This window comes from Cucurbita pepo, chromosome 1, assembly GCF_057944985.1.
Source record: "Cucurbita pepo subsp. pepo isolate OVF chromosome 1, ASM5794498v1, whole genome shotgun sequence".
In the NCBI taxonomy this organism is placed as follows: domain Eukaryota; kingdom Viridiplantae; phylum Streptophyta; class Magnoliopsida; order Cucurbitales; family Cucurbitaceae; genus Cucurbita; species Cucurbita pepo.
The window spans coordinates 5,440,296-5,466,919 of NC_141798.1; the positions used below are offsets into that span (position 1 = coordinate 5,440,296).

Below are 26,624 nucleotides of genomic sequence, written 5' to 3' on the forward strand. Positions count from 1 at the left end.
AAGGAGTAGATGCTTTAACCGAGCTAGTTGCTTGTGAAATCATCAAACTTCATTTTAGTTCAACAAAAGTAAAAATTTAAATCTTTGACTTATTACAACCTATTAATCTATTAAAGACGGAAATAAAAAAAAAAAAAAAAAAAAAAAAAAAAAAAAAACATTAAGATTAATTATTTTTATTTTTATTTTTTCTCTTATACATATGGAAAATTAATTAATTATACTTAAAAATAAAAGGAAATTAGAGAAAAATGATTTGACAGTGGTGTGAGTAGTCACATCTCATTATTACCATCCCGGTAAAAAAACGTGCAAAAAAGAAAATATCCAAAAGGAGAATGTGAACACGCGCTAAAGAGCGCGAGTGGGATAGATTGATCGAGAAAATATCCAAAAGTGAATCTAAAAAAAAGAGAGAAAGAGAATTAATAAATAGAAAAGAGTAGAAAAAGGGTTCCACGCAACACCGAGTGGGTCCCGCCCCAAGACCTTTAAGCATCTATCTTAAATATCTTCACAAATATCTCCTCACTATATTGTTATTAAAAAACCAATAGAAATTTCCTTTTTTTCTTTTTGTAAATTTACTAATTAAGTAATATAAATATCTTTTAACTCTTTCTTAATTTATTACAGATGGCATGGAATAATTTTATCTCCCATTCCTTAGGATATTTCAATCATATTCCCTTATTCAGTTAATTTAAGTTTTAAAAAAAATATAAAATTGTAGAACAGATTATTGCTTAAACTAGAAGTTTAGATTTTCATTTTTCATTAATACAATAAATACAAAAAGGAAAAAAAAGAAGGAAATTATTGAATAATTCTTTTTTTCTTCATTTATTGACATTAATTAGTTGTCGTAAAAGAACCCTAAACCCTAAAATCAACGTGGGTATTGGTCAAATCATATTAAAGTTTGTTTAATAGTTATGATTTGAGAGAGTAATACCAAGAAAAAAGCACTTTATTAATGTAACATAAATGACTTTGACTTGATTAGATTGGAATTAACGAATTACTGAAATGAAAATAATTCATAAAAAGAGAGAAAATAGTGTTGAAAACTTGAAAGAGACAAGTTAGAAAAAGTGTACATAAAAGAGAATAAAATATGACCGTTGAGAAAATATAGTGATGAAAGAATCTAGTAACACCAACACGACATACGAGTTGGAAACTTGCTCATATCACAGAAAAAATTTCAAAAGACCATCCAACATGTCTAAATAAAACACGTCGGACAATAAAGTTCTCATGATTGAGCTATCAAAAAGAAATGCCTACAAACTCTTTGCTGGCTTTGATTCTAAACAATAGTGAAACACAAACATTTTTCACAACCTTTTCCATAATTAATATCACTCTGGATGATTCAAATCAAAGCCATTTACTCCATCTCTATGTAATATAAATTGAAAAATAATTATAAAGGGACTACTGAGGTACAAATATTCTACTTTTGGCTACATCAGCTGAGCTTGCCTGCTGTCTCTGTGTGATGTTCAGTACAGAAATAAAGCAGCACATATGATATTATTAATTTCCAAGAAGCTTATGACAAACTTATTACTAATTTATAATACAACATTCTATCCACTCAATCCTAAAATTTTCTGCTGCTTGTAATTGCAACAATGAAAGATCAAGTGCTGCATACTTCTCTTACATTCCCTTCTGCCTTCTATGGAGTTCTTGCATGTCTGGCCATTGTTGAGCAACTGATATATGTTAGATGGCTGCAATGGGGAGGGGGCAATGCAAGGGAGGTTGAGAACAAAACTAATCCCACATGATATCTCGGTGAATGATCCAATCGGACCCGTTGAGAGTTTTTGAGCCATCGGCTGCAACAAGATCGTAAGGTGAGTCTTCTGCAAACTCAGTTGGAAGGGACTTCCAGAATAGAGATGGCTTCCATTCAGCTTCCTTGAGAACTTTCATGATCTCCTCCACCACTACTTTGCTTCCTTCAGCTGATAAATGAATCCCATCTCTGCAAAATGGGGAAACAGGAAACAGAATCGCTTCAAACTAAACCAAAAACCAACCGAAAAGATGATGCCCAACGTTTTTCAGTTTCCTAAAACTCGTAGCATCTTACAAACAAGAAAATGGAAGTTTGTATTTCTCAATCAGATTGAAGAAATATGAATTACAATCAATATTCAAAATGATGATGAAAACGAACTTACGTGAGGCAAACGTTCATCCAATCATCTCTTTTTTGGAAGGCACTAAAAAGATCAACAACTTTTACACCCATTTCTTGGCACAGCTTTACACACGCTTGGGCATACGCCTTGCACAACTCATTTGTTCTCACCAGTTCACTGAGAAACTTGCTGCATAATTTAATAAAACAAATGAACTATCTTAGAATAAAAATACAAAACAAACAAGGACGTTGGAAACAATGCATTAAATTGCATAAGCCACCTTGAACTTTCACGAACTTTGGTTTCATTCACCGGAGGGCATGTTAAAAAGATAAGGCGCGTTTTATCTGAAAGACTCTGATTTTTTAAGGATTTATATTAGAATATGCATCCACAGCAGTTAACATAAGAAAACGAAGAGTATGATTGAATTTATTCTTTCAGCGACCGGTAAGCTTGTTAGCTACAAGTAATGCTTTTACCTACTAATCTCGCGTTCAATAGTCTTTTGAGGATCAATTTAGTAGGCTGATGTTAATATCAAGTTTGTTTTTGGAATACCTGGATATGAGTTGCAATTTTTCTCATGTTATCAATGTATTCAGGAAGTGGCACATGAGGGCCAAGGCCAGATGCATGGGGACCCATTGAATCATTACCACCAAAATAAACTATTACCAAAGAAGGCTGCACAGCAGCATCCTGAGATTCAAGTAAATAAATAAATAAATAATATGGCAGAAGCAATGATAATAATGACAACGTAGATCGCACAAAGAAGAAAAGAGGAACAAGTAGGGGTGAGAATGAAAATAATGTTGTGTGAAAAACCTACTAATCATACAGATATTGATATCAAATTAACATTGCTGGTTTACACAGATCGCCCCGAACCTAAATAATTCAAATTCCTTAATCAGAAATGAAACTAAGTCGTCACTTAGTATAACCAAGTCGTGTGACTTGAGAGGTATTTGGAGGATGCAAGTAAGGAAGAAGGTATTATGCCCTAATGAACTGAAGTAATCAGGTCTAGAAGAGAAGGGGGAGCTTTCTAATTCCCCGTGTTTGTACTCTCTTCGTTGATAAATAATATCAAGTTCTATCAGTCTGAGAACTTCTACAGATTATTTACAGTTCCAACTGATAATACTTGCAGAACTCTGCCCATTGAATTATTTATATGCAATGGCAGCACAAGGAAATCATTCACAAGTGTAAGAAATGATTGCAAAATTCCATCCCTAATGGAAGTGTGCTAGATTTTGGTACTTCCATCCAGCTAATGAAGCTAGGAACTTTGATTAGGAGATATAGTTGTGATACTATTGGGGCCCGTCCTCTTTTGTCCCTTCCACACATGAAGATAGAATTAGCTACTAATAGCATTTCTGAGAATGCAATAAGTATGAACTCCCACATGACGATCTACCTGGTCTATTAAAATCCTATCACTTTTTATACAACCAAATGTAATTTCAAATAGTTGTCTGGTGAGATTACACGAGGTGCGTGTAACCTGTCACAAATATTTATAGTTCGAGAAAGCAACTAAAGGTAACATTCAAAAAATCCAGCAAATGAATTTCATTTGTTCTCTATCCCTTTTCTTGGAGTGTCCTTTATAAAAGAGAGCAAGGAAGAGAGTAAACATCACTTCAGTTTCATGGATTAACCCTATCTTTTTCTGTGCAATGGGAACTATTGACGGAGATGAATAAAGGAATTTTCCAAAACAAGGGAAGGAATTTTGACTTCTCTTTACATGTAGTCGATTTTCACTTTAGTTAGTGTCTGATCCAAAGTTTTTTGCAACTATTCTCTCTGTTCACTTTTGTACAATTTGAGAGCCTTTTTGCAATCTCTTTGGTCTAGGGTAGATGCCTCTCCTCACCCCTCTTTCCTTTTTTCCTTCTTATACTTTTTATATATCCCTTCATATTTTAATGAAATGCTCTTGCTCTGTGTATATGTGTATATCTAAACTGGGCAACGTTTTCATATACATCCATTCCTATACCCTATAGTTTATTCGGCATAGAAAAGTGGTTCTGCTTTTGAAACATTCCTATCAGATAAAAAGAATTTTAATGTCAAACATATAAGTGACAAATTTGTGTGATTTACACATGAGGAAATAGCTAAACAACCATATAATTCTAGCAAACAAATAAAATAATCAGACACCTCCAAATTCTACAAAACTTGACACAATACCTTTGGAAAAACCTGATCAAGAACCTGTACAGCGCGCCGAGAATTCCAACTTAAGTAACCTCGTAGAAATATATCTGCCTGAAAGGAAATGGGCTCAAGATAAAATTGTCACAAAGCATACAATAAGGCACGTATAGAATTCAAACTTAAAAACAAATTCAACTAAAAAATAGCAGCAATCTGATTTCAGTCTGAAAACGGGGGTGGGGTCTCTGGAAAGTAGTGTAATAAGAGAATCTTGAAATGCAATTTTTTATATAGAGGCAGAAAATAAATAAGAAAAAATTGTAGGGAAAATATATTATTTAACTAATTTATGCAGAACAGAAAATGCCACTCTAGAAAAAGGAAGGAATTAGTGCAGGGGAATAAAAATGGTTCTTTGGTGAGAATACTTTTGAGTGCGACGACAATATTTGCTTCGATACAGAAAGATTTTTTATTTTTTTATAGTGGAAAATAAGAAAACATTCTGATTCGCGAAATATGTCACATTAGGGAAGAATCCAATCATATTTCAAAAATAAAAATACGATCATACCATGGACATAAGGGAAAGAAAATATGAAATAAATTTAAAAAATCATGTAAGACAGTAGATTTGTAAATATTTAGTCAAAATGGTATATAATTGACAGGAAAAGGCTTCCCTTTCTATAAAGACCCAACACAATAGGTTTACATCAAATCTCAAGCTATATGGGCTTAAAAACAAGCCTTAACAGAATGAAGCCTAACCCAGCAGCCTGATGGAGTCTTTTCAAGCACAAGTTGAGTAGTCTTTTCAAGCACAAATATAACCATCTAAAGTGGGGTGCAACCTAAAAGAGATGGCCATACCGCTTTGATGAATGTGGTATTTAACTTTGATGATTTACGTCGTCAACTTGACCCTAACTCAACTAGTTAAGACATAGATTCTTGATCAACTCAACTAGTTAAGACATTAGATTCTTGATCAAGAGATCTAAAGGTTCAAATCTCAGTTTCCCTTTACATCCATATTGATCAAGACTTGCACAAAACACTTTTCAGTATAAAGATTAAACCAAACAACTATTCTGCAGGTTGAGAAAATCCAACCTCTATGAAGTTAGAAAGCAACAAAACTTAAAAATGAATCCTTAAGATTCTCAAAGGCTAACCTGATTTGAACTCATTTACTCTAAGAGCTGTTTATATTTCTGTTGGCTCTAGTCACTATACCAACCCAACAACTAAACTGTAAGATAAATAAATAACTAAACAAAAAACAAATTCTGTCTTCAGGCTTCACCGGAGAGCTATCAAATCCAAATTTAACAAAAGAACTTCCATGCACAATCCCATTCATTTCAGGTAAAACGAAAAGGAATTTCCGTTGAGGGCATTCAAAGATGGGCAGATGGGTCAAACATTTTCAACAAGAAAAAAGCAGAAAAGGAAAGCAGAGAAAAGCGAAAGAGAAAGATGGGTTACTTTGCGGGCATAAACATCGGAGAGTATAGCACCCCAACCGCCATTGGAGAAGCTGAACTGAGTAATGGAAGATCCAAAAAGAACGAACTGAGGTCTCGAAGGTCCTACCATGTCCGTGCACTCAATCAAACAGATACATCAAAAGGGAGAAGGGAGGGAAAAAAGGACGAACCGCCGATTTTACTCCCTCTTGCTCGGATGAAGTTGTTAAGGTCACGAGAGAGAAAAGGATGAACAAATTGAAAGCGAAATTTGACAATGGGTTGCATCTCTACAGCATTCATTTCCCTCTATTTTATTATAAACCGCTGATTTTGTTTGAGCTACGCTGTATCTTACCTGCCTCCACTCAACATTTCTATATTCCCCCCAAAACAATTTGTTAAATTGTGTTTTCAAGATAAAATAAAGTTTTATATGCAATCGTTACCTTTCTCACGCTGAGTCTCAACGAACCGTTTATCATACCTAATTTTCATGTCATAATTTTCTGTTTATAATCCTAGACTAAGTGTACATGATTAGCATTTTTCTAGACTTCATTTAAACTATGCGAGCGTCCTTTGACCTTAAGGTCATGCTTCCCATGTTAATTAATAGTTATAATTAACTCTCCACCTACTACTCGCAAAGAATGCCCCCACAAACAACATTGGCCAGGGTAGGTACTCCCTAGCTAGGGGGCAATTGATGGTGGTGTTTTGTGGGGGCGACGTATAGTATAGGCATCGTGTCATGTTTTACTTTCACAACCCAAAAAATTAAATTTGCATATTATTTTTTAGAATTTTTTTTTTTTGTAGGGTCATATACCCATTAAAAAAATTCATCCACTAGCAACATTATATATATGAATATACCGTAACACATTTATTTAGAATTGTGATTGAGATGATAATAGTCAATTGTTGCTATATATTTCAAAGAACGCAATTTATAGCTCTTCCGGCAACTAAACATTTAGTAAATGACTAAAAACATCTTTTTCTTTAGATATATGCGTCCCAATTAAAGCAAATTTGGATAGGTATGGTTGGGAGGTGATTTGATTGTGAAAGGGTTGGACATGCATTAAAAGCACCTCACCTATCTATATAACCAAGCAACCAAACCCTAATTTGTCATTAAATGAGATGAGAGTTTTGTGCTTTTGGAATGTATATGCATTTATAAAAGTTTTTATGCTTTCAATATATGAAACTAATGTTTTGCTTGCTTAAGTGTGAGGCCCCATTCATAAACTTCATCCATCAAATCAAATAAAGTTTTGATGGGTCTCACCATTATTATTATTATTTTTTTTTTTCTCTTCAAAACCATTGTTATAATCAAATTGAACGGAACAAATATGGTCGATTTTCTTTGTCGGTTTGTCGGTTTAATATCAATTGGCTCGCTATCTCAAAATCGCTCGAACGTTGTCAAGATTAGAGAAGGTTAGTATAGCTATTAGATAAACTTAATATTGAAACGCCTACGAGCTATGTTAGATGTAATAACACGTACTTTGTAGCCTTATTTACTATTATTATTTATGTTATTTTATCTGAATAAATGCATGTATTTCTTTTTGTTCGATTATAATGGATATGTTGATATTATTATGTTTATACATATCGAGATACTAATCTTTTTAGTGATTTTTTTCTCTAGTTTAAGTTATTTTAAAGTACACAATCTTATAATTTCTCCGATTATCTCTTATGTTATTACGTCGTAATTTTATTAGTTTACGTTGTTATTTTATTAATTTATAAAATATTGAAATATTACGTATTTCCATTTTTCAGTAACTAAAATGCACAATTAATTATAATTGATCTCGTTGACCCCCTAATTCTTCAACGGGAGCTGGAAACTACCCACTAGAAGAATCCGCAGCCCAATGGATCAGCATAGGGTGGGCTTGAACCTTGGGCCGGATTTATGATTGGGCCTTTAATCACAGTAGTTGGGCTCATTTTGGTTCCAACCATTTGTTATATGAAAAAAAATAAATTAAAATTAGAATGGAAAATTTGTTTTTGTTAATTTTAAAGAAATTTGAAAGGTTGAGAAACTCATCTTTATTGGTATACAAAGTAGGGTATGAAATTAAAAAAAGTTTAGGCTTAAAGTGGATCGTATATCCAAATGTTATAGAAGAATGATGAAAATTGTCATTTATACCAGCACGACAAAAAAACTAAACTAGGAGTAACGAATCAGATACAGAGACAATTGAAATTTAGACACGACACTCGAGCAATAAAAAAATGAGCTAAGTAGAACGGGAAGGATTTATTTCCATCGTAATCTTACAAAGAAAAAACCATTAAAATTTGAAAAGGACAAAACGTGTATTAGAGATATGGTTTGGTGTTGTAGAAAGTGGGAAGGATTTTAAGCAAAAAGAAGGCTAGAAATGAAGATACACGTAAAGATGTGAAAGGGAAAAGGAGGATGAATCTTTTATATACGTGTGTGACCATATGATAAAGTCCCCTACCTTGTGAGCGAAGCTAGGGCTTCATGTTGTCATGGGCAAGCCACGTGGATATGTTTTTGGCTTTGGTTTTATTTTGTTCTTTATTAAATGAACCTATCAGCTAACTTATAGGGTGATTTAATTTCCATGTGGCATGTGGTTATTGTACCTTCATGACACGTCACATTTTCCAAATCAATTATTCTCATTTCATCTTTTATTTATTTCTTATCATTAATTTAAAATAACTCGACCTTGAAATTCAAAACCAAAAAAGGGCTGCTATCATGTGTTGCAAGCTTCATGCGTTCTTCTTTGACTGCCAAAATATTGGTCAAACCCCCTAGTTTTTCTTTACCATCCCATTTTGCTTTTAAAAAATATAAAGAAATATAGAAATAATAATTATGATTTTTTTTTTTTTTTTTTTCAAATTTAAAGGCTAAAAAACATTGTGGGCTTTGTTTATGAAAGATATTATCAATCTTAATTCCTCAAATTTGATGACAAACGCAATGATCGAACTCATTTGAAGATATTTAATAATTTTAAATTCATAATAATTCAAAACTCATTTTTTAATTAAATAAACTTAAAAATCCTTACTGATTTGTAGTTTTTATAATATTGATGCTGACGATGGGAACTTGTTTAGTTTAATTTAATAAATAAAAAAAAAAAAAATGAATGGGGATGAGGTGGATTTGTGTCAATATGCCTAAGTGACGTATATAAATGGATATATATATATATATTAATAGTAAATTTTGATGTTTTTTTTTTTTTTTTAATTAGTTAATAGTAAAAGTAGTTAAATATGTGGAATCTTTTAGGACTGAGATTTCCATTTGGTATAATGTGTATGTGATTGGATTGGTTTAGATAAGAATATAAACCATAATTGAAATGCTTTAAAATGGATCATAGTACCTAACCCAGCCAACCACTCTCCTACTCCCAACAAATATCACCTGTCTTACCAATGTTGTCTCCCTTTTATCTTTTTTATGTTTTTGCTACTTTTTTTTCATAAAGCTTTTAAGGGCTTTAATTCATTTAAATTATGCCATAACACCCTCCTCTTAGGATAATATTTAAAATCAACACTTTCAAAATTAATATAGTAAAATATTTTCAAGCTAAGACCGTTTGGAGTTCTCCTTTTAAAAGATTAAACTACAAGATATAAACAAAACATTCAAAAGCATGATGGATCTACAACTTCGATGTCATAAAGTTTAAAAGTCGACCCATAGATCAACTAACAACCCTTTCTATCCATCTTGCATCACACTTTTGCACTTACCTGTTTTTTTTTTAATGGTGAGTATTTAAAATATTCACCGAGAAACTTCTCCTATCGAATTACATACGCTTACGTAGAGTAAAATATAAAAAATCAAGAGACCAATCTTTTTTTAAGTGGGTCACTCGCTCATAACCTTTCTTAAATCAAGATCATGTAACTCGACCTAACCGACACATAGAGGCTCTAGCCATACAATGTCCTAAAACTATGGACCATCAACATATGGTCAAAATCAAAATTCGGATCTTTATTCTAAAACTAAAAAATAAAATATAGATTCACCTCATTCACGGACTTCAATCAATGTTCTATTTTTTTTTTTTTTTTTTTTTTTTGAACTTTTAAAATTATAAAATTATATTTAAATCAAATTTAAACTTAACGGAATCTTAAAATTGTAATTTTGTATACGGTAGATTCTGAATTTTTAAAAATATCACCATTCATATATTAAATTTTATAATTTAAGAAAGAACCCTTAAAATAAATATGAGTAAGTCTTTTATTCTTTTTATAATTAATTACTAAGCGATAGACAAAATGTAGTGGTTGAATTTCAAAACATATCAAATTTTTGTGTGTTATCATTGTTGATTTAAACTAACTAGTAAATTTAATGTTTATTTAAATTAACGAGTAAATTTAATGTGAAAATTATACCACTTTTTTTTCTTCAAACCCTATAGATTTAATTAAACAATGTCCAAATTAATAATAAATACAACCAAATAGAGAAATTGTTAGGAGGGAATATTTGAAACAACATAAAGAAAATTAAAGCTCTCAAAAATAAATAAATAAATAATGAGGATGGTAGAAGGTATTTAATTTTAGATTAATTAAAATTATTTATTAATCCAACCAGAAAAAGGAATCCAACCAATGCCCCAACCTGAAATATAGTATTAAAAATAAATTAAATTATTAAAATACCCAATGACAAAAATTGCTCCATGTGATCACATGCCTCAAAATCAAGTCGGTCCCGCCATCTACTCATATTCATGTTTTTTTTTTTTTTTTTTTTTTTAAATATAATTTTAACCACAAACAATTTGAAGTTTTCATTCCATTTAAATTGAATTTATTTTGTTATTTATTCAATTAATTAATAAGGGAAGTTAAAAATGTGAGCCGAGGTATTTAGGTATTGTCGTTAGGTTAGAGAGAAGAGAGAGAGGGTTTTGTGATGGCCCTCACCTCATAGTGCGCAGACTTTGAGTCAACAAAATCATTTGCGGCCCTTCTCGTTTGATGAGCTTAAAAATGGGCAACTCCTCATAATCCACCACAACAACAACAAGAACAGAGCACGCCAGAGCACTAGGAATCCAATGAATCCCAGTTCACTCAAAATGGGTTTCTCAAAAGAAGAGAAATCCAAGCGTTTATGGAGAGGAATCAAAACCCTTTTCTTCTTAATCACCATGTTGATTTCCCTTCTCCTATTGTCCGCCCCTGTTCTTCTCGTCATCGCCGATGCCCTTCTTCCCTCTGCTCTTCTCTCTGCTTCTCTTTACCCTTACTCCTTTTCCCTCAAATCCCTTCCTTCTCATCTCACAAACTACGATTTTAGATCCTCCCTTGTCGATATCCCTCTCATTTCCCTCCTAAGATCCGCCATCATTTTCTGTAAGTTCTACTTTAGATCACTCATCTGCCTGGTGGACTTTGATTTGATTGTTCTGTGTGTTTGGGTGTGTAGGTGTTTATAGCTTTTGCGATGGGCCGAGGCTCTCGCGAGGGCCGTATTTGGGGATCACCACGTTTTGTTCTGTGATTTCCTTGGTGTTTGTCTCGTTCAAGGCTTGGTTTGTGTTTGGTAGTGGCTTGTTGGATGTTGGTCGAGGCATGGAGGTGGCTTTGTTTATGTGCTCTCTGCTTTTGGCTGTTGCCCATGTTGCTGTGGCGTATAGGACGAGTTGCAGAGAGAGGAGAAAGCTCCTGGTTTACAAGATTGATATTGAAGCGGTAAGTGTTCGATGTTTTGCCTCTGAGAACAATTCTAGCTCAATATCAATCCTTTTGCACACTACCAAAGTTATTTCTTGTTTCCTTTCATAGTAGATTTTCATCTATCACAAAATTATTCAATGTCTGTCTCTTAGAACCATTGAATTTTCAAGAACAAAGTGATGATCAACCAATTTCCTTTCGTCAAAATAGCGATGGCTGTTTAGGAAAGTCAGAAACCATGGAATCTTCCAGGAATGAACAAGGAAGCTTCTTGATTTTAGAAGAGAAATCGAGTTTGATAAACGTATTCTAGAAAGTCAATAACTTCACTTCATATTTACCTAATACTTTATTAACAAGAAATGGTGGATTTCAACTTCTTGACTAAGTCAATGAAATATCGATACCATATTCTGACTTTTTTTCTTTGGTTTCTCCTTCAATTCAAATTGTCTACCAAATCTTTATTTTATTCCTGATTTTTTTTTTTTTTTTTTTTTTTTTTTTTTCCGTTGCAGGTTTCTGCTTGCAAGAGTGGTTTCCCCAGGCACCAAAAGATTCTTCAAAAGGAATGGGTGAAGTAAAACACCATCACAGTTCATCAGAACTTGTTTCCATTGAACTTGTTTCGCCCCGGTCTTCAGGTTTCAGGTGAGGATATCAAAATTCTTCTTCCATCATATGAAAACACAGTCTGCATTTGTCAAGAATGTTAGTCACTCTGATTGAGATCTGATTTCCGCCTATTTCTTTGTGATACAGATTTCTTGGTTGGATTTGGAGATTCAGGAGGTGGTGCAAAGCTAAGTAACATCTGTAAATTATTTGGTTGTGTTGCTATGAATATACACTATAGAAACATACAATTTTGCCTCATATTTAGCCCTCCAATTTATCTGATGTAAAAGGTATAGTTTGGATCAGTACAAATAAAAATGGTAAAGAGCCTTGTGATCTTATGATATTCAGCTTCCGAGTCTGACCTTCTCTCGATTCTTTCGCTATCATCTCGCTACATACTATTATGATCTTTTGTACTATGTTGAATATTTCAGTTTGATCTCTGCATTTTTTTTGGTCGGAAAGAAACTGGATACAAGTTTGAATCCAATTAAAGATGTTAGTTCTGTTTGAAGGCAATTAATCAAATATAAGATAGACTTGTGTTTCTTGGTTGGGATTTATGCAACTTCAAATTTATTACTTAATAATAATTCTTTTTTATTTTTAATATTAGATTATTTATTATATAAAACAGTTTAGAGCCGTATGAATACCCAATTCAATAATCCTAACATTATACATTATACGAGTGAAGATATAAGTTTCACAAAATATAATTTATTATTTCTGGTGTAAAAAAAAGTAAATAAATAATCCTCTCGAAAGCTAATTTTGGAACTTGAATTGTGAGGCCTACTCTCTTATTAGTCCGAGAAGAACTTAACTTGTAACGGTATCATAAACAAATTATTCATTAGATAATCAATAGTCCTTAAATTATAAGATGTAATTATCAAGATAGAACGGAGTTTGACTTGAATGTGATTACGAATAACTCGTGGTTACATTCATGGACATGCTTTATCCTATATTGCATAAGAGTAAAACACTACTACTATAGTCGAGTGATTTAATGCTAATGTATGGAACTTAATTTATTAACAATTTTAATTAATTAATTATATATGGTTAAATAGTAAAAGAAATAATATATTAGCTTAGTTAAAAAAAAAAAATATATATGAAATTTTAATGAGATATAAATAAGCAAATAAAAAGATATTTTATGAGTTTTTAATGATATTTTGAAAAATTGTATTATTACTTGGGACTGGAAAGTACCCGTAGTGTCGAGTTCCAATTTTTCTTCATAACTAATGTTAATATTTTGAAAGTACATTAAACAGAACGACGACGTTTAAAACAGACACCCCTCCAGAACGAAAAATAGAGGTTACTGAGACGAACAGAGCAGTCGCCGGAATCGAAAGCAAAATTGGCGGTATTAACATTCCCAAACGACAATGAGGTACAATTTCGACCTGAACGAAGCTGATTCTGATCCGCGTCGATCTCTAATCCCTAAACTAGACGTCGATTGGGTTCCTCTCACGACTCACCCCGTTTTCACTCCCTCCGCCGTCGACTATGGCGGTTCTGCTGCTCCGCCTCTCAGAAACCTTCTGGTCTGGGATGGTGCCTCTCGTCTCTATTTCTGGGACTCCACCAAACTCTGCTTGCACCGGATTTCCATCCGCCTCGGAGAACCCGAACCCACCTCCGTCCTCGCCGCTTCCCCCTCTAAAGTCAGTTCTACTTTCCTCTTTGTGAAGAGATATGTTATAGTTCTGTAACAAGTGTTAGAAAGAGAGCAGACTTGAGAATTTGTAGAGCAAACCCTTTTGTGCTGAAAGGTTCTTTATCATGTTTTCTCCCATTTTTCTAGTCTTTCTTCATAATCTCAATTGCTTTGAATAGGTGCTGCAACCCGATGTACAGCTCGACTTTGTGGTGCATAAGATTTCTATCAATAAGAATGGATCGGCATTGGCCCTTGTGGGTCCTGGTGGGTTGTGCATAATGCACCTCTATGGTCACAGTTCTACCAGAGATAACAACACTGTCATCTGTAGGTGAGGAAGAGCTAACAGCTGAATTAATGATTCAAGTTTGATTTCCATCAATTGTAGCTTTTGTTTATGTTAAATTGCAAAATATTCATACGTTTTATTCGTTTGTTTTCCATTTTTATGTAAAAAAGATGTCATAACATGTTTTCCACCTTGTTCTTCCTGAAAGAGTCTTCTAATTTTCTTACAGGACTGTTAGAGTTGGTCCGCAAATCTACCATGGTGGTCATGATGTTATACGCACGCTACAAGTTTCTTGGCACCCATATAGTAACTTCCACCTTGGAATCCTTTCATCTGATTCTGTTTTCAGGTTATTACGTTTCCTGAATAAAGTAGTTATATGCACCCTTGATTTCTTGTGGGCTAGCTTATAGAAAAAAACATTTGATTTCTTTTTAGTGTTATGCTGATTTCTTTTGGCTAATCTTGTTTTTATTTCATGGTCACCATGAGCGTTTACAAAATCTTGTTGCTGCTAGTCAACTAGGAAAGAAAGTAGAATTTTGTTCATAATTGTTTTTTCTTGAGGCTTATGAACGGTTCAATAATGAGAAAGAGAGATGGATGCTGCTTATCTTCCCCTCACACAGATTAGTAATTCGTCTAGGTTTGCTCCAACGTGCTGGTTGATTAACCAAAACAATCCAGTTCCTTCAAAAAAATTCCTTTCCTCAACATCTGATCTGGGTGTTTTTTTGTTAAACGTCTTTTCCTTTCAGGCTTTTCAATCTGTCTTCGGATATTGTGCAACCAGAGCAAGAATATTATCTACAGCCAGTGGAACCTGGTCAATCTAACAATGCCACTTCAATCTGTCCGGTTGATTTTTCATTTGGGGGAGATCACTTGTGGGACAAGTTCAGTGTAAGTTCATTAATTGGAAATTTGAAATTTCGATGATAGAATGTTTTCTCTTTATAGTGATGAAAACTTATCTTAGTATCTTTCCCTTTTTTTCTTGCCCAGATATTTAATTTGAGCGTTCTAATTTTTCGATGATTTCTTCCATGTTGTGGTTTCACATAAATTAAAAGTTCTTCTACCAAGAAAAAAACATGACCTAAAAGATCAAACCTATTTTTTGTGACGCTTTAGGAATATCCACATATAACTTTCTGTGCTGTCCGTTTGGTGCTCCACTGTGCTTTAAGAATCAGTAATCTCAAGCCAGATTACATTTTTATATCTTGCTATGTATTGACTTGTAGGCATTAAGAATATTTGAGTGACCCTAATGTGTAGGATCTGAAATCTGATGTAATACTACGTAGAATTCAATGACACAATTGTACAACTTATCCTGTTCAAGTAAGGTCGTGATGTTAGTACTACTTCTCAATGCATGAAAAACTCTTGCTTTCTTTTTTACAACTTGGTGGGTGGCTAAGATTCCTCTGTGAAACAGCCCAAGGATCAACATTATGATTATAAAAAAGCTTACACACTATATCTGCAGGTGTTTGTTTTATTCAGTGATGGTTCAATTTACATCCTCTGCCCAGTTGTTCCATTTAAAAGGTATCGGCTTTTGGATCATGAATATTCAATTAGAATTATCAGAGACAGACTTATTTCTTTGGTTTTCATTCTTCAAATATTTTGTCGTTTGAAAGTGGGTCGAGGTGAGATTCAGAGAGGACATTTTTCCCAATATGGAGTCATAAATAATGGGTGGAATGCACCAAGAAAATCTCCCCAACTGCAGCCTACTAAAAGTTCTGATTAGCGCCTTCTAGTTTCTTATAGAACTATATACGTTATTATCTCTAAGGGATTGTTTTGTCCTCAACAGTGTTTACGTGTGGGAATCTATATTGGAGATTTACAATGATGCTCAGTCTTCTGGGCTAAAATCAGCCAATCCAACGGCTGTCAGTAATTCTAGTCTTGCAATTTCTTGGTTGGAAGAAACTTTTCCAAATTTAGTTCGAGCACCAGATGGAGGAGATATGTCAGTGATAGTTGCCCATCCTTGTGCTTTATTTGATGCGTCAATTGCATTGCAGGTATGAATTATGAGACATTTTCAATGCATGCAGTTGGTAGTTGGGCCACTATATGTAGAGAATGTGTCATTATCAAAATTTTAGTTGTATGGCATGTGCATGGGTTGCAGTATACCCTCAGTATTGGGTCTTGGAATCCTTAATCTTCATATCACATGTTCTTCCAGGGGCCTTTGTGGAGAGCATGTGATAATGGAAATGAAGAAGATATATCAATTAAAGGTGCAGAATGTGAAGGAGGTGCAGTAAGTTTGCTATATAATCTAATCAGTAAAGACTCAGTTCTCGTGACAGCATGGAGTGGTGGGCAACTGCAGATAGATGCCCTTGCAGATGAAGTTCAACCTGTCTGGAACGTTGGTAGTCCTCCACGTGTACGTGTTGATCCGAATGACAATATTCTTGGTCTTGGTATGATATGCGAATTGATTACAGGGAAGCTCTCAAAGGTGAAGCTTGATCAACCACTTGATCATACAGTTTGGTTGGGGCTTCCACCCCCTTTGCTGAGACTGGCTATTGTAGATCTGGCCCTTCCAAAAAAAATGGAGAGAGATTCTCTTATAACGATGTTTGTTGATAAACTTATGGATCAAAGAATTTTTGCTCTTCACAATGGAGGTATAGACTCGATTATATTGCATTTTCTTCCATTCACAAGTCAAAGCAGAGGACAGGACCCGAATATGAGAACTCCCTCTGTGCATCCTGTTCTGAATACCTGCTGCCAGGGAGACACCTCCAACCCATTTCCACTTTGTGGTTTTGCCTCGTTATCTGATTCATTTGGATACTCTTGGATTGTGGGAGTCACCTTTTCTCAAGAATGCATTGTCCTAGAGATGAAGACTTGGAACCTTCTAGTCCCAGTTCAGGCTAGCAATTTCCTAAATGAGGGACAATCAGCTGCAGCAGTGACAGGGGAGAAAAGTGAAAGCGAAAGATCTGAAATTATAAGCAAAGATCTTCTTGGCGGACCTAAGGTAGTTCTCCTTCCTCAGTCATCATCTAATATGCGTTCTGTGACTGCCGATTCCATTGAAGGTCGGTCCATGCTTCATCAGTATTTCAAGCTCTTCCATGAAAATTATGTGGAGTATGCACACTCGGTAATTGCAATTTACTGCAGAACTATGAAGTATTTATCAACTACTGTAGATAATTTAGTTAGTTTAGCGCTCCTTATGTGTAGCATCTAAACTTCCCCCATCCTTCCTCTCTTCTACTCCCCACATGTAGGTGTACTATGAGCTCAAGCAGCATGGGCCCAGGTTGAAGAGGTTAAATGACGATCAGCAAACTCGTTTAAGAGAGGCACAACAAAAGCTCTTAAAAGTAGAGGGGAAACAGCAAGTATTGGACGACAGGATAGAAAGTGTTATCAAACTGCACAATGTTCTGGAAGAGCGGATACATCGGTTGAAGAACTTGCCAGGAGCTCACAAAAAGCCGTTGTCCAAAGCAGAAAGAGAGTTCAAATCTACACTTGGTAATAAATTCTCACTTCAGTACTTTAATTTGTTTGATTGGTTGATTTCTTAGACTAAATAAAGTGATTTGATATGAATTTTGGAACAAAGAAAAGTAGTTTTAAGCCAATTAAAAAAACTTTTCGATGTTTTCAAACGGGTTGGTTACGTAGTTGAACATTTTACTTTTTAGAGAAATATGTAACTAGTTCTTCTTCTAGACACGCATAGTTTTAGTTGGGGCAGAGGCAAATTAATGCAGTTCTGTTCAGTTGGAAATTGACTTGTTGCTCTCCTTTTGATAGTGCAACGCTGTCACATATCACCGTTCTTAGTCCTGGTGTACTTTGACTAATCAAAAAGATATAGGCAGCTGAACTATGTTGAGGGTGAAGGGTTGAAAATTTTCACATGATAATTGCTTTTTAGTTTTAAACAAAGTGATAGATATTCTTTGTTGCCTCCAGACCACTTTACAGGCGTTGAGTTGGACGCTTTGCGTATTTCAATGGATACAGTAAGTGCAAGACTAAGGAGGTTTAAAAATTCTTCAAAGAACAACAACAATGGAGTGAATCAACAACAGAAAATGTACAGAAGAAGCACATATGTTCAAGGCTCTCAGATCTCCCAACTCAAATCATCGCTTGAGAAACTCTCCCTCCTCAACGCTGAGAACACTAAAAAGGTTAAGCTAGTTGAATCTGCCATAAAAAGCAAGGAGAGGAACGGATACTGATACTCATACATCTTTTCTCTGTATTTGAATGTGTAAATGGTGTGGCAATTGACGTCTCTGACTATTGCTGGAAAGAAGACTGTGTCAGACCCCAAAAACTGCAGACTCAAGTCAAATCATCTGAATTTTGAAGCCTGGAGAACCTCTGGGCAGAAGATATGTGGGTAGAAGAAGCCAGTGTTTGATTGGCTACAAAAATTGGTACTCTTGGAGAGGGGGCCGAGAGAAGTGATATATAATATATATAATTTTTGTATTGGCAATTCATTGGCTGTACTACTTGAGTAGCTCCATATTGTGTGTATTTAATTAAAACTTATTAATTTAGCATATAATCTTATTCATACAAGATGAACAGAAACATTAGACTCCCCTCTACATATTGAAACCTGACTCGACTCGACTCGCCTCGCCATATAGATTGGATGAGTGTGTAGTGTCTTTCTTCCGCGTCACATAGATTGGATAGCGCTTCTGTGTTCTTGTTGTTGGGAAAAATACCAACTTATCATCCTCTGCCGGAACCCAACTGAAATACGGATTGATTATTAGTTAGTAGATTTGCATATTGATAAGTGTATTTTGAAGGCAGGAAGAGATGAATATTACCTGAATTGAGTGACGAGATGATGAAGGAAAACAGAGAGCTCAACTCTGGCAAGCTCATAACCAGGGCATAGTCTGGGACCTCCTCCGAAGGGCGTAAAAGCATTAAGCGTGGTGGAGCCGGAGGTAGTCTGTTGGGTTAGGTTAGATTGGGTTGGGTTGCATAGAAGAAGTTAGGATTTTTGAGTATTGAGAGGAGGAAGGAGAGATGCTGTTGTTGATTAGATTGTAGATTGTACCTTTTGCCATCTCCATGGGTTAAAAGAGCGAGCATCTTTGAAGTGATCATGGTCCAAATGTACTGCACGAAATGATGCAAAAACCTTCCATCCCTTTGGAATTGTGTACCCTGGATCAATATTTATTTAGTTTAGATGGTCGACTAAAATATTAAAAATTTGAATGAATAAGGTAGAAGTAAGCAAGTAGTTAGTTACCTTTGATATTTACGTCGGTGATTGCCCTCCTAAACACGCCACTGATGATGTTGGCAACTCGTAATGTTTCATTGACAACCTTTTAGTAGAAGAAAAAAGAGGAAGGCATGAATGAAAGGCATGAAAGAAAGAGAAAAGAAGGATTTGAAAAAGGTATGGGTAGAGACTCACACATTGGGTGAAAGGCATGGACTTGTAATCATTCCATTGAAGGTGTTGGTGTGATTGCTTGTTCCTTGCTTTGATTTGGTGGTGCTCTTCCTGTCCACCATAACATAGTTTTAAGTAGTAAAGAGGAAAAGGGTTAAAGAAGTAAAAAGGCCACGTGAGGCGCAGAGACAGGGAAAGCGAGATGGCAATCCTAGGTATGATTTTGGACGGTCTGATCCAGTTCCACGTTGTGTGGTGTGTAGAGCTTGTTGTAGGGAGGAGGCCACACCACCAAGAGTGATAGGATCATCCCCACGTAAAGGAAGGGTATTTTGGTGATTTCGACAGACAGAACAGAGTGGTCAAACTTCAAAGCGTGCTCAGAGAAAAAGAAGAAAAACAGCACAGAGCTGGCTGTGCCTCCTCTCTTGGCTTTTCTTTTTATTTTTCTTTTTATTTTTATTTTTATTTATTTTTCTAAATTCAGATACATCATTTCATTTGCTTTTGTATTGTATTTTAATAAATTTTTAGTTTGGAAGGTTTGTGAAATGTAGTTTTAAAATAATAAAAGTATTTTTTTTATAAAAAAAAAAAAAAAAATGAGGGAATAACAATGTCCAATGGATAAAAAGGGGAGAAGGGGAGTGTGTAAGCTTTTTTACTCTTTATGTAATGCAAAGTAAAGTAATGTATTGTAATGTAATGTAATGTACTTACCTTCCCTTATCTTCACTTTCACTTTTTCACCTTTTTTTTTTTTTTTTTTTTTTTTTTAAAAAATAAATAATAAAATTAATTAAAACTCCTCCTCCTCTTTCTCTTTCAAAAGCATTGCTACAAAATTACTTCTTTTAGAAAAAGTCAAAACCCACTAAAAGTTAAGTTTTTTTATTTTTATTTTTTTACTCCTCAAAAATTACTCTTCAAATTTCCATTCAAGACTTGTTTTTTATTTTCATAAGAAAAGAAAATAAAAGATATGAATGGGTGGCAGCATATTTTTTGAATATTGTAAATAAATATTTTAAAAAATATAATAAACAAATGTATCCTTCTATTAAAAGCATGAAATTTCAATTTTTTATTTCCTATTTTTGAAATCTGAGAAGTGTTCAAAGATTTTAGAAGTAGAAAGCAGGAGAGGGACAAGGTAAATTATAAAATTCAGAATTTTGCTTTTTTAATTAAAAATAAAAAGAAGAGAGAGAAACTAAATAATAATTAAATATCCAAGTAGGATCTAGGGTTTGAGAATTTTATGGAGTTAGGGTGGAATCTAGACTTCTATTTATTTTAATATATTCCTATTCTTTTTAATGCTTATTTTCTCATTTACAAAACTACCAATCAAATTAAGTAATTAAAACTATTAATTATCTTTTCATACGTGTCAATTTAACTTATTACATATATATAAATATTAAAAATTAAATTATGAGTAGATGGGTTTATAAATTCATTATTTTTTTCTATAAAATTAATATAAATTATTAAACATATACTAATTTTAAAAAAAAAAAAAAAAAAAAAAGAAAAAAGATGGGAATTTGCGATAATGGATATGAGGTTGAGAGTGAGAGAAAGAAAAGAAAAAAAAAAAACGATTGATTTTGCAGTTTTCAGCCCCACAATCGGATTATTACTTTTCCTAAAGAAACGAAACGAAAATTAAAAAAAAAAAAAAAATGGTGGCCGGAAAGTACCTGTAATTGGGCCAAAGCCAGCGGCGTCTCCGTGAGAAACTTGACGGCGAGGGTCATGGTGGTTGACGTGGTTTCATATCCAGCGACCAGTAGAGCCAATAAGAAATCGACTATTTGGTCGTCGGAGAGGGCGTCTTCTCCGGCGAGGAGCGCTCCAAGCATGTCCTTCTTCCTCTCTCCCTCCTTGGTCTCTTTCCTCCGCTGCCGCACCACCGTCCCCAATTGCTCCGCCACTTTCTCACGTGCCTAACCCTCCAAATTTTGTAAGTTTTACATTATTTATTTATTTATTTAGTTAAAAGAGTGGGTAAATTTGAAAAAGGTGAAAAAGATTTACCTGGATGGCTCGACGGTAAGTAGAGGAGAAGAGAGGGAAAGGGACGGTAAAAAAGCCTTCGATGACAAGAAGGTATTCTTTCATCAGATTTTGAGTCCATTCACACCGATCAAAGCTCATCAATTGCTTCACTGCTAACTCAAACGTTATCTGAATTTTTAAAAAATAAAATAAAATAAAATAAAATATATTATTTTTAATTTACAACAACAAAAACATAATAATTAAAACAACGGCCGAAACAATAATTAAAAAAGTTTGCATGATCTGTACTGCAAAATTTTATTTTTATTTCTTTTTCTTTTTTGTGTTTGTTGCTAACGTGCGCCATGGAATTTCTTGGGAGGCCCCCGACGAATGAGCAGACCAAAGGAATGAATCTGCTAACGTGAACTGACCTGTTATGTTTTGGAGTTGGTTCTCGTTTTAATAACCATAATTTTTTTTTTCTTTTTTTTTTAATAAAATAAAAAAATGGAATTTGAGAGAGTGAAGTGGTTTTGTGGGTACCTTCTTAGCCTCCTCCATGAGGAAGATCCGGCCGGTCCAAGACTCCAAATTGAGGCGAATCAACCGGTCCACATCGACCAAAAGATGATCCCTAATAATGGAAGAATTCCCGAAGCTCATAGTCAAAGAATGCATTCTCTTATGTAAACTTCCTTTCATCACCAACAAAGAGTGCTTCCCAAGCAGGTTGGAAATCGAACCCGGGTAGCTGCACTCGAAAAGCTTCTCCTCATTCTGGAGAATGAACCGGTTCGTCTCCCAATCCGCGGAGAAAACCGTCGGCTCTCCAAACACGTGGGTTGTAAAAACCGGTCCGAATCGTCGGACACGCTCGTCGATGAAGGGTTCGGGGTTCTCGGTCTTGTAAGCGGAGATGAGTTGAAGAGACTCACCGATGAAGGGGAGGCCGAGTGTCCCCGGTGGCAGCCTGACACGCCGGAATCTCGCCGGGCGGAGAAAGAGAAAGAGAAAGAGAGAAGAGGCGAAAACAGAGGAAAAGAAGAGGAGAAAAAAGAAAAAGGCCATGGGGACTGAACTGAAATAGAATTGGGGGAAATGGGGTTTAGAGGAAATTGGGAGACATGGAGGGGTATAAATAAAAAAGGGGGCTTTTTAGAGAGAGAAAGAGGGAAGAGAGAGAATTGTTGTTTTCAAAGGGGGGGGGGGGGGGGAAATGGGGGATGAGACAGAGGCACACGGGTGGTATTACTGATAAACAGAGGAGTAAGAAATAAGGAAGAAAAAGAAGAGAGAAAGCAAAAAAAGCTTCTTTTTTTTTCCTTCCAGAGAGAAAATGAATGTCGGATTTTCTTTTTTATCTGACACCCTTTTGTCTACTTTTTTTTTTTTATTTCTTTTATTCTCTTGTCTAATTTCATTAATCAATTGGGCTATCTTCGAGTTGATTAATGGGATTTGGGTGAAGTTTGAAGATGAAAAGAAAAAGTTAGAAGAAGAGGAGTGGGATGCAATGATAGAGGTTGATTTATGTCATGTTCAATCACATGGTTTCCCCCAATTGGAGAAACATCAAACTTTCTTTCTTCTCACCCAAACAAAAGAAAGAAAGAAAGAAATAAATAAATGAAGGAATGAAAGGGTTGATTAATTTATTATGATCACATGTTTATGCATGTATTTAGTGGTAGGTGATGCTCTGTATTCAAACACTTCTTTTGAGGATCATCCTTGTTTATTGTAATTCTGTTTGTATGGTTTAGAGGAATGTGCAGGCCTAATGGGGGAAGCCTATTGTGAAGCCTACAAACAAACTTCATCAATACAGATTCTGCTCCATTTTGACAGACCTTATATCCTCTCTCTGCCCTCTGTTATACCTCCATTGGAGCATTCTTTTGGCATTCTTCGTTTCTTCTTCATCATCATTATCGCCTTTCAAAATACTCTCTCCATACATATTCAATGCATTTCCATCCACTTATTTTACTCACCAAATTTTGTTTTGCCTTCACAGCAGAAGAGTATGAGACCGTAACGACTTAGGTCTAAGATTTAGAATTCGAATTCAACATCAGTGTGCTCCGACATTTCTTTATATCCCTTACGACATGATCACATTACTTACTTTTTGTTTATAAGAGTGAAAATTATTCCCACATTTTTACTTTACATCTTTTGAATTTTTGAATGAAAACGAATGCAAAATTGAAGGCAATATTATATATGTGAAGAATGCCTCAAATTGATAAAGGAATAAAGGGTTTATTATTAAAAAGAAAAATGAATTAAGTAATTAAATAGGTTCGGCCAACGATTTTGACAATAGGTACTAGGTTGGTCCATTATGTTGATGATGTTATTTTGATAAGACTAGAATTACTTACGGCCTAGTAGTGAATGGTAAGTTATTGTGTTTAAATTTATTAGAGGTTAAAAAAGATGGTTAAATTGGTAAAGGGTTTGGTATGGTGACATATACATTGATAGTGAACTGCAACCATATTCAATAATTCATCAAATTGACATAAAAAAAAGTTTGAGGCATTAAAACGAAAACCCCATAAAAATTGACCCACCAATCCTTACCAATATATTGGTTGGTACGGGTCCGTGCTCTTATGGGAGTCACATTGTCTTCTACCTTAGGGTACATGCCCTACCGTCTCTCTCTCTCTCAAAGATATATATATATATATATATATATATATATATTTTTTTTTTTTTTTTTTTTAATATTCCAAAGTCAATATAAATTACCTCCTTAAATTCTACCATTCTTCCAAGAAAAAAAAAAGTTTTGTTCATGATCGAACAAGATAGTTGTCATCCTTTTAAAATTTTCACATTCTAATATCAAAGTCCCTCTACCAACTCGAATATCTTGCGGTGAGTTTCCAAGTCAACGGATGAATTGTAGGCGCATATAAAAATTAATTTTTTTGAAGTTTTTCATCTATTTTTCCTCATTTAATTTTTAAATTAAAGAATTTTATATAAATAATAATAATAAAAGTACCCTTTTATCCTCATTTAATTTTTAATTTTTTTAGTAGAATAATTTGAAGAAAAAATAGGATTAAATTATGCATATCCTGATTTAGAAGCTTTTTTTTTTTTTTTTATGTATATAAGTAGGTGGAAATTATAGGTTTTATTTTAGAACTATTTGTTTGCATATTCCTAGATATTCATCATTTAATTATTCCCAACTAAAAAAAAAATATAACAATAATGAAGTAGGGTCAATCTCAAAAGATTAGCTAAGGTGGTTGGGAATATGATAAATATATAAATATATAAATATTTGATTTTGCAATACAATTATTTCAGAAATATTAGTTCACCCAAAACTATCTCTCTCCATAAGCTAATACTCAACGTTTTCATAAATTTGAGAAATTTCCAAACATTTTGTTTGTTTGTATTATTATTGTTATAAAAATAAATACATAAATAAATAACAAAAATTGAACCCAAAAATAAGATGATTAAAATGATGAACTTGATATCAAAATTATAATATAAAGTAGGAGGACAATTAGATAGGTAGCTCTTACACTACCTTTCCTTTCGCTCACGTGGGACACTCATAATTCAATTGTATGTTACATCTTGCCGACACAAAAATATTCTCGTTTTAATACACTTAATAATTATTTTAATTTTATTATTTTTTTCGTTTTTTAGTACAATAAATAAAAATTTAAAGTAAAAATGGTGGCTAAAAGGAAAAAATGGAATTTATGGAGTTAGAGATGGTTAGAAGTTGTAGTGTGTGGTGTAAAGGTAGAATTGATAAACAAAATAAATAAATAAATAAATAAATAAATAAATAAATAAAAAAGGACCACAAAATCTTTCATAAAATCTTGTGGCAAAAACATTTATTCCCTCTGTAAATGGGACCAAAATTATTTATTCTTTCCCATCTAATTTATTATTATCACACACCCCTTCTTCCATTTTAGGTAATTATGTAATTAAATTCTATTTTAAATAGAATAATAATAATAATAATAATAATAATAATAAAAGTGGAGAGGGTAGGAGACAGGAGGTGTGAAGCACACGTGTGTAACTGAATAAGGTTTCAGCGATACACATCAACGTCATTCAATATTTTACCAACATGCGTATGTTTATGTCTTTCCTTTCGTATTTAACACTTTCCAATGCCCTCCCCTCTTTCTTCACTCCTGTCACACCTGCACTGCACGTGTGCCCCCTCCCCCCACTCCCCTTTTATTTTTATCTTTTTTTATTTTCTTCCGCTTTTAATTCTTTATTTCTTACGTCATCCACATCCTATATTTTACCTTCTTTTCTTTATTTTATCAAAAAATAATACATCACTAATATCGCCTCAAATGTTTAATGAAAAAAAAATCATGTCATAAACTGCACACCACTCTTTTTCTTCCCAACATTATTGACAAAATCATTCATTTTCATATAACGTGTGTTTTGAAGTTGAATGTACAATGTAAACTAACACAACACGATGTGAAAGATCATTGAAATAAATTTAACATGTTTAAACAAATAGAAAATGATGAGATTTAAAGTTGGTCGACAAATTTTGATTAATTAGCGGGTTAAGCAGACACACAAAAACCCTAATCTAATATTGTGTAATATAATGGATGTTTGGATTGGTTTGTGAACAGAAAACATAAAACATAATTTAAGATTTGGAGAGAGATATAAAAGGGGAATTAGAAAGGGGATTATGTTGGGATTAAGGGGGAAGTTGGGAGGAAATGGAAGATTAATCAAATATATATGTATATATATATACTATAATATAATATAATATAATATAATATGTGATGTTGGAAGCCACATGACCATCACTTTCTGTCTTTAAGAGGACAAAGGGATTGAGATGGAAACATGTGGACATGATGGGGTTTTCACCTTTTTTAAATTTATTTTTAATTTTTAATTTTATTTATATAACTTTTCCCAATCATCCATCCCTCTCTCTCTTTCTCTATGT

The 26,624-nt window shown here is 33.9% G+C and overlaps 4 protein-coding genes across 5 annotated transcripts; 2 read left to right on the top strand and 2 right to left on the bottom strand.

Annotated features, from left to right (window-relative positions):
- Positions 1 to 1,652: 1,652 nt before the first annotated feature.
- Positions 1,653 to 6,156, bottom strand: LOC111787805 (GDSL esterase/lipase CPRD49). The gene is made up of 6 exons (XM_023667864.2): positions 5,838 to 6,156; positions 4,380 to 4,457; positions 2,724 to 2,864; positions 2,443 to 2,519; positions 2,199 to 2,348; positions 1,653 to 1,999 (listed from the first exon to the last, which is right to left on the bottom strand). Exons 1-6 carry the CDS (start codon positions 5,946 to 5,948, stop codon positions 1,786 to 1,788), a joined length of 771 nt encoding a protein of 256 aa, XP_023523632.1. The 5' UTR covers positions 5,949 to 6,156; the 3' UTR covers positions 1,653 to 1,785.
- Positions 6,157 to 10,791: 4,635 nt separating this feature from the next.
- LOC111790433 (uncharacterized) lies at positions 10,792 to 12,537 on the top strand. Its single transcript, XM_023671324.2, has 4 exons — positions 10,792 to 11,245; positions 11,319 to 11,584; positions 12,088 to 12,220; positions 12,332 to 12,537. The coding sequence occupies exons 1-3, from the start codon at positions 10,948 to 10,950 to the stop codon at positions 12,151 to 12,153; spliced, it is 630 nt and encodes a 209-aa protein (XP_023527092.2). The 5' UTR covers positions 10,792 to 10,947; the 3' UTR covers positions 12,154 to 12,220; positions 12,332 to 12,537.
- Positions 12,538 to 13,474: 937 nt separating this feature from the next.
- On the top strand, positions 13,475 to 18,768 carry LOC111796637 (nuclear pore complex protein NUP88). Of its 2 annotated transcripts, XM_023679356.2 has the most exons (9): positions 13,475 to 13,878; positions 14,051 to 14,205; positions 14,393 to 14,515; positions 14,925 to 15,069; positions 15,662 to 15,723; positions 15,998 to 16,211; positions 16,379 to 17,320; positions 17,451 to 17,700; positions 18,148 to 18,768. In XM_023679356.2, exons 1-9 carry the CDS (start codon positions 13,597 to 13,599, stop codon positions 18,417 to 18,419), a joined length of 2,445 nt encoding a protein of 814 aa, XP_023535124.2. In that variant the 5' UTR covers positions 13,475 to 13,596; the 3' UTR covers positions 18,420 to 18,768. The 2 variants fall into 2 exon arrangements, with proteins under 2 accessions (XP_023535124.2, XP_086982072.1); XM_087125946.1 differs by lacking the exon at positions 15,662 to 15,723 and having other exon boundaries at positions 13,738 to 13,878.
- On the bottom strand, positions 18,649 to 22,816 carry LOC111796648 (3beta,22alpha-dihydroxysteroid 3-dehydrogenase-like). The gene is made up of 8 exons (XM_023679366.2): positions 22,166 to 22,816; positions 21,656 to 21,805; positions 21,319 to 21,564; positions 19,634 to 19,723; positions 19,463 to 19,541; positions 19,265 to 19,374; positions 19,029 to 19,156; positions 18,649 to 18,948 (listed from the first exon to the last, which is right to left on the bottom strand). The coding sequence occupies exons 1-8, from the start codon at positions 22,688 to 22,690 to the stop codon at positions 18,795 to 18,797; spliced, it is 1,482 nt and encodes a 493-aa protein (XP_023535134.2). The 5' UTR covers positions 22,691 to 22,816; the 3' UTR covers positions 18,649 to 18,794.
- Positions 22,817 to 26,624: the final 3,808 nt, after the last annotated feature.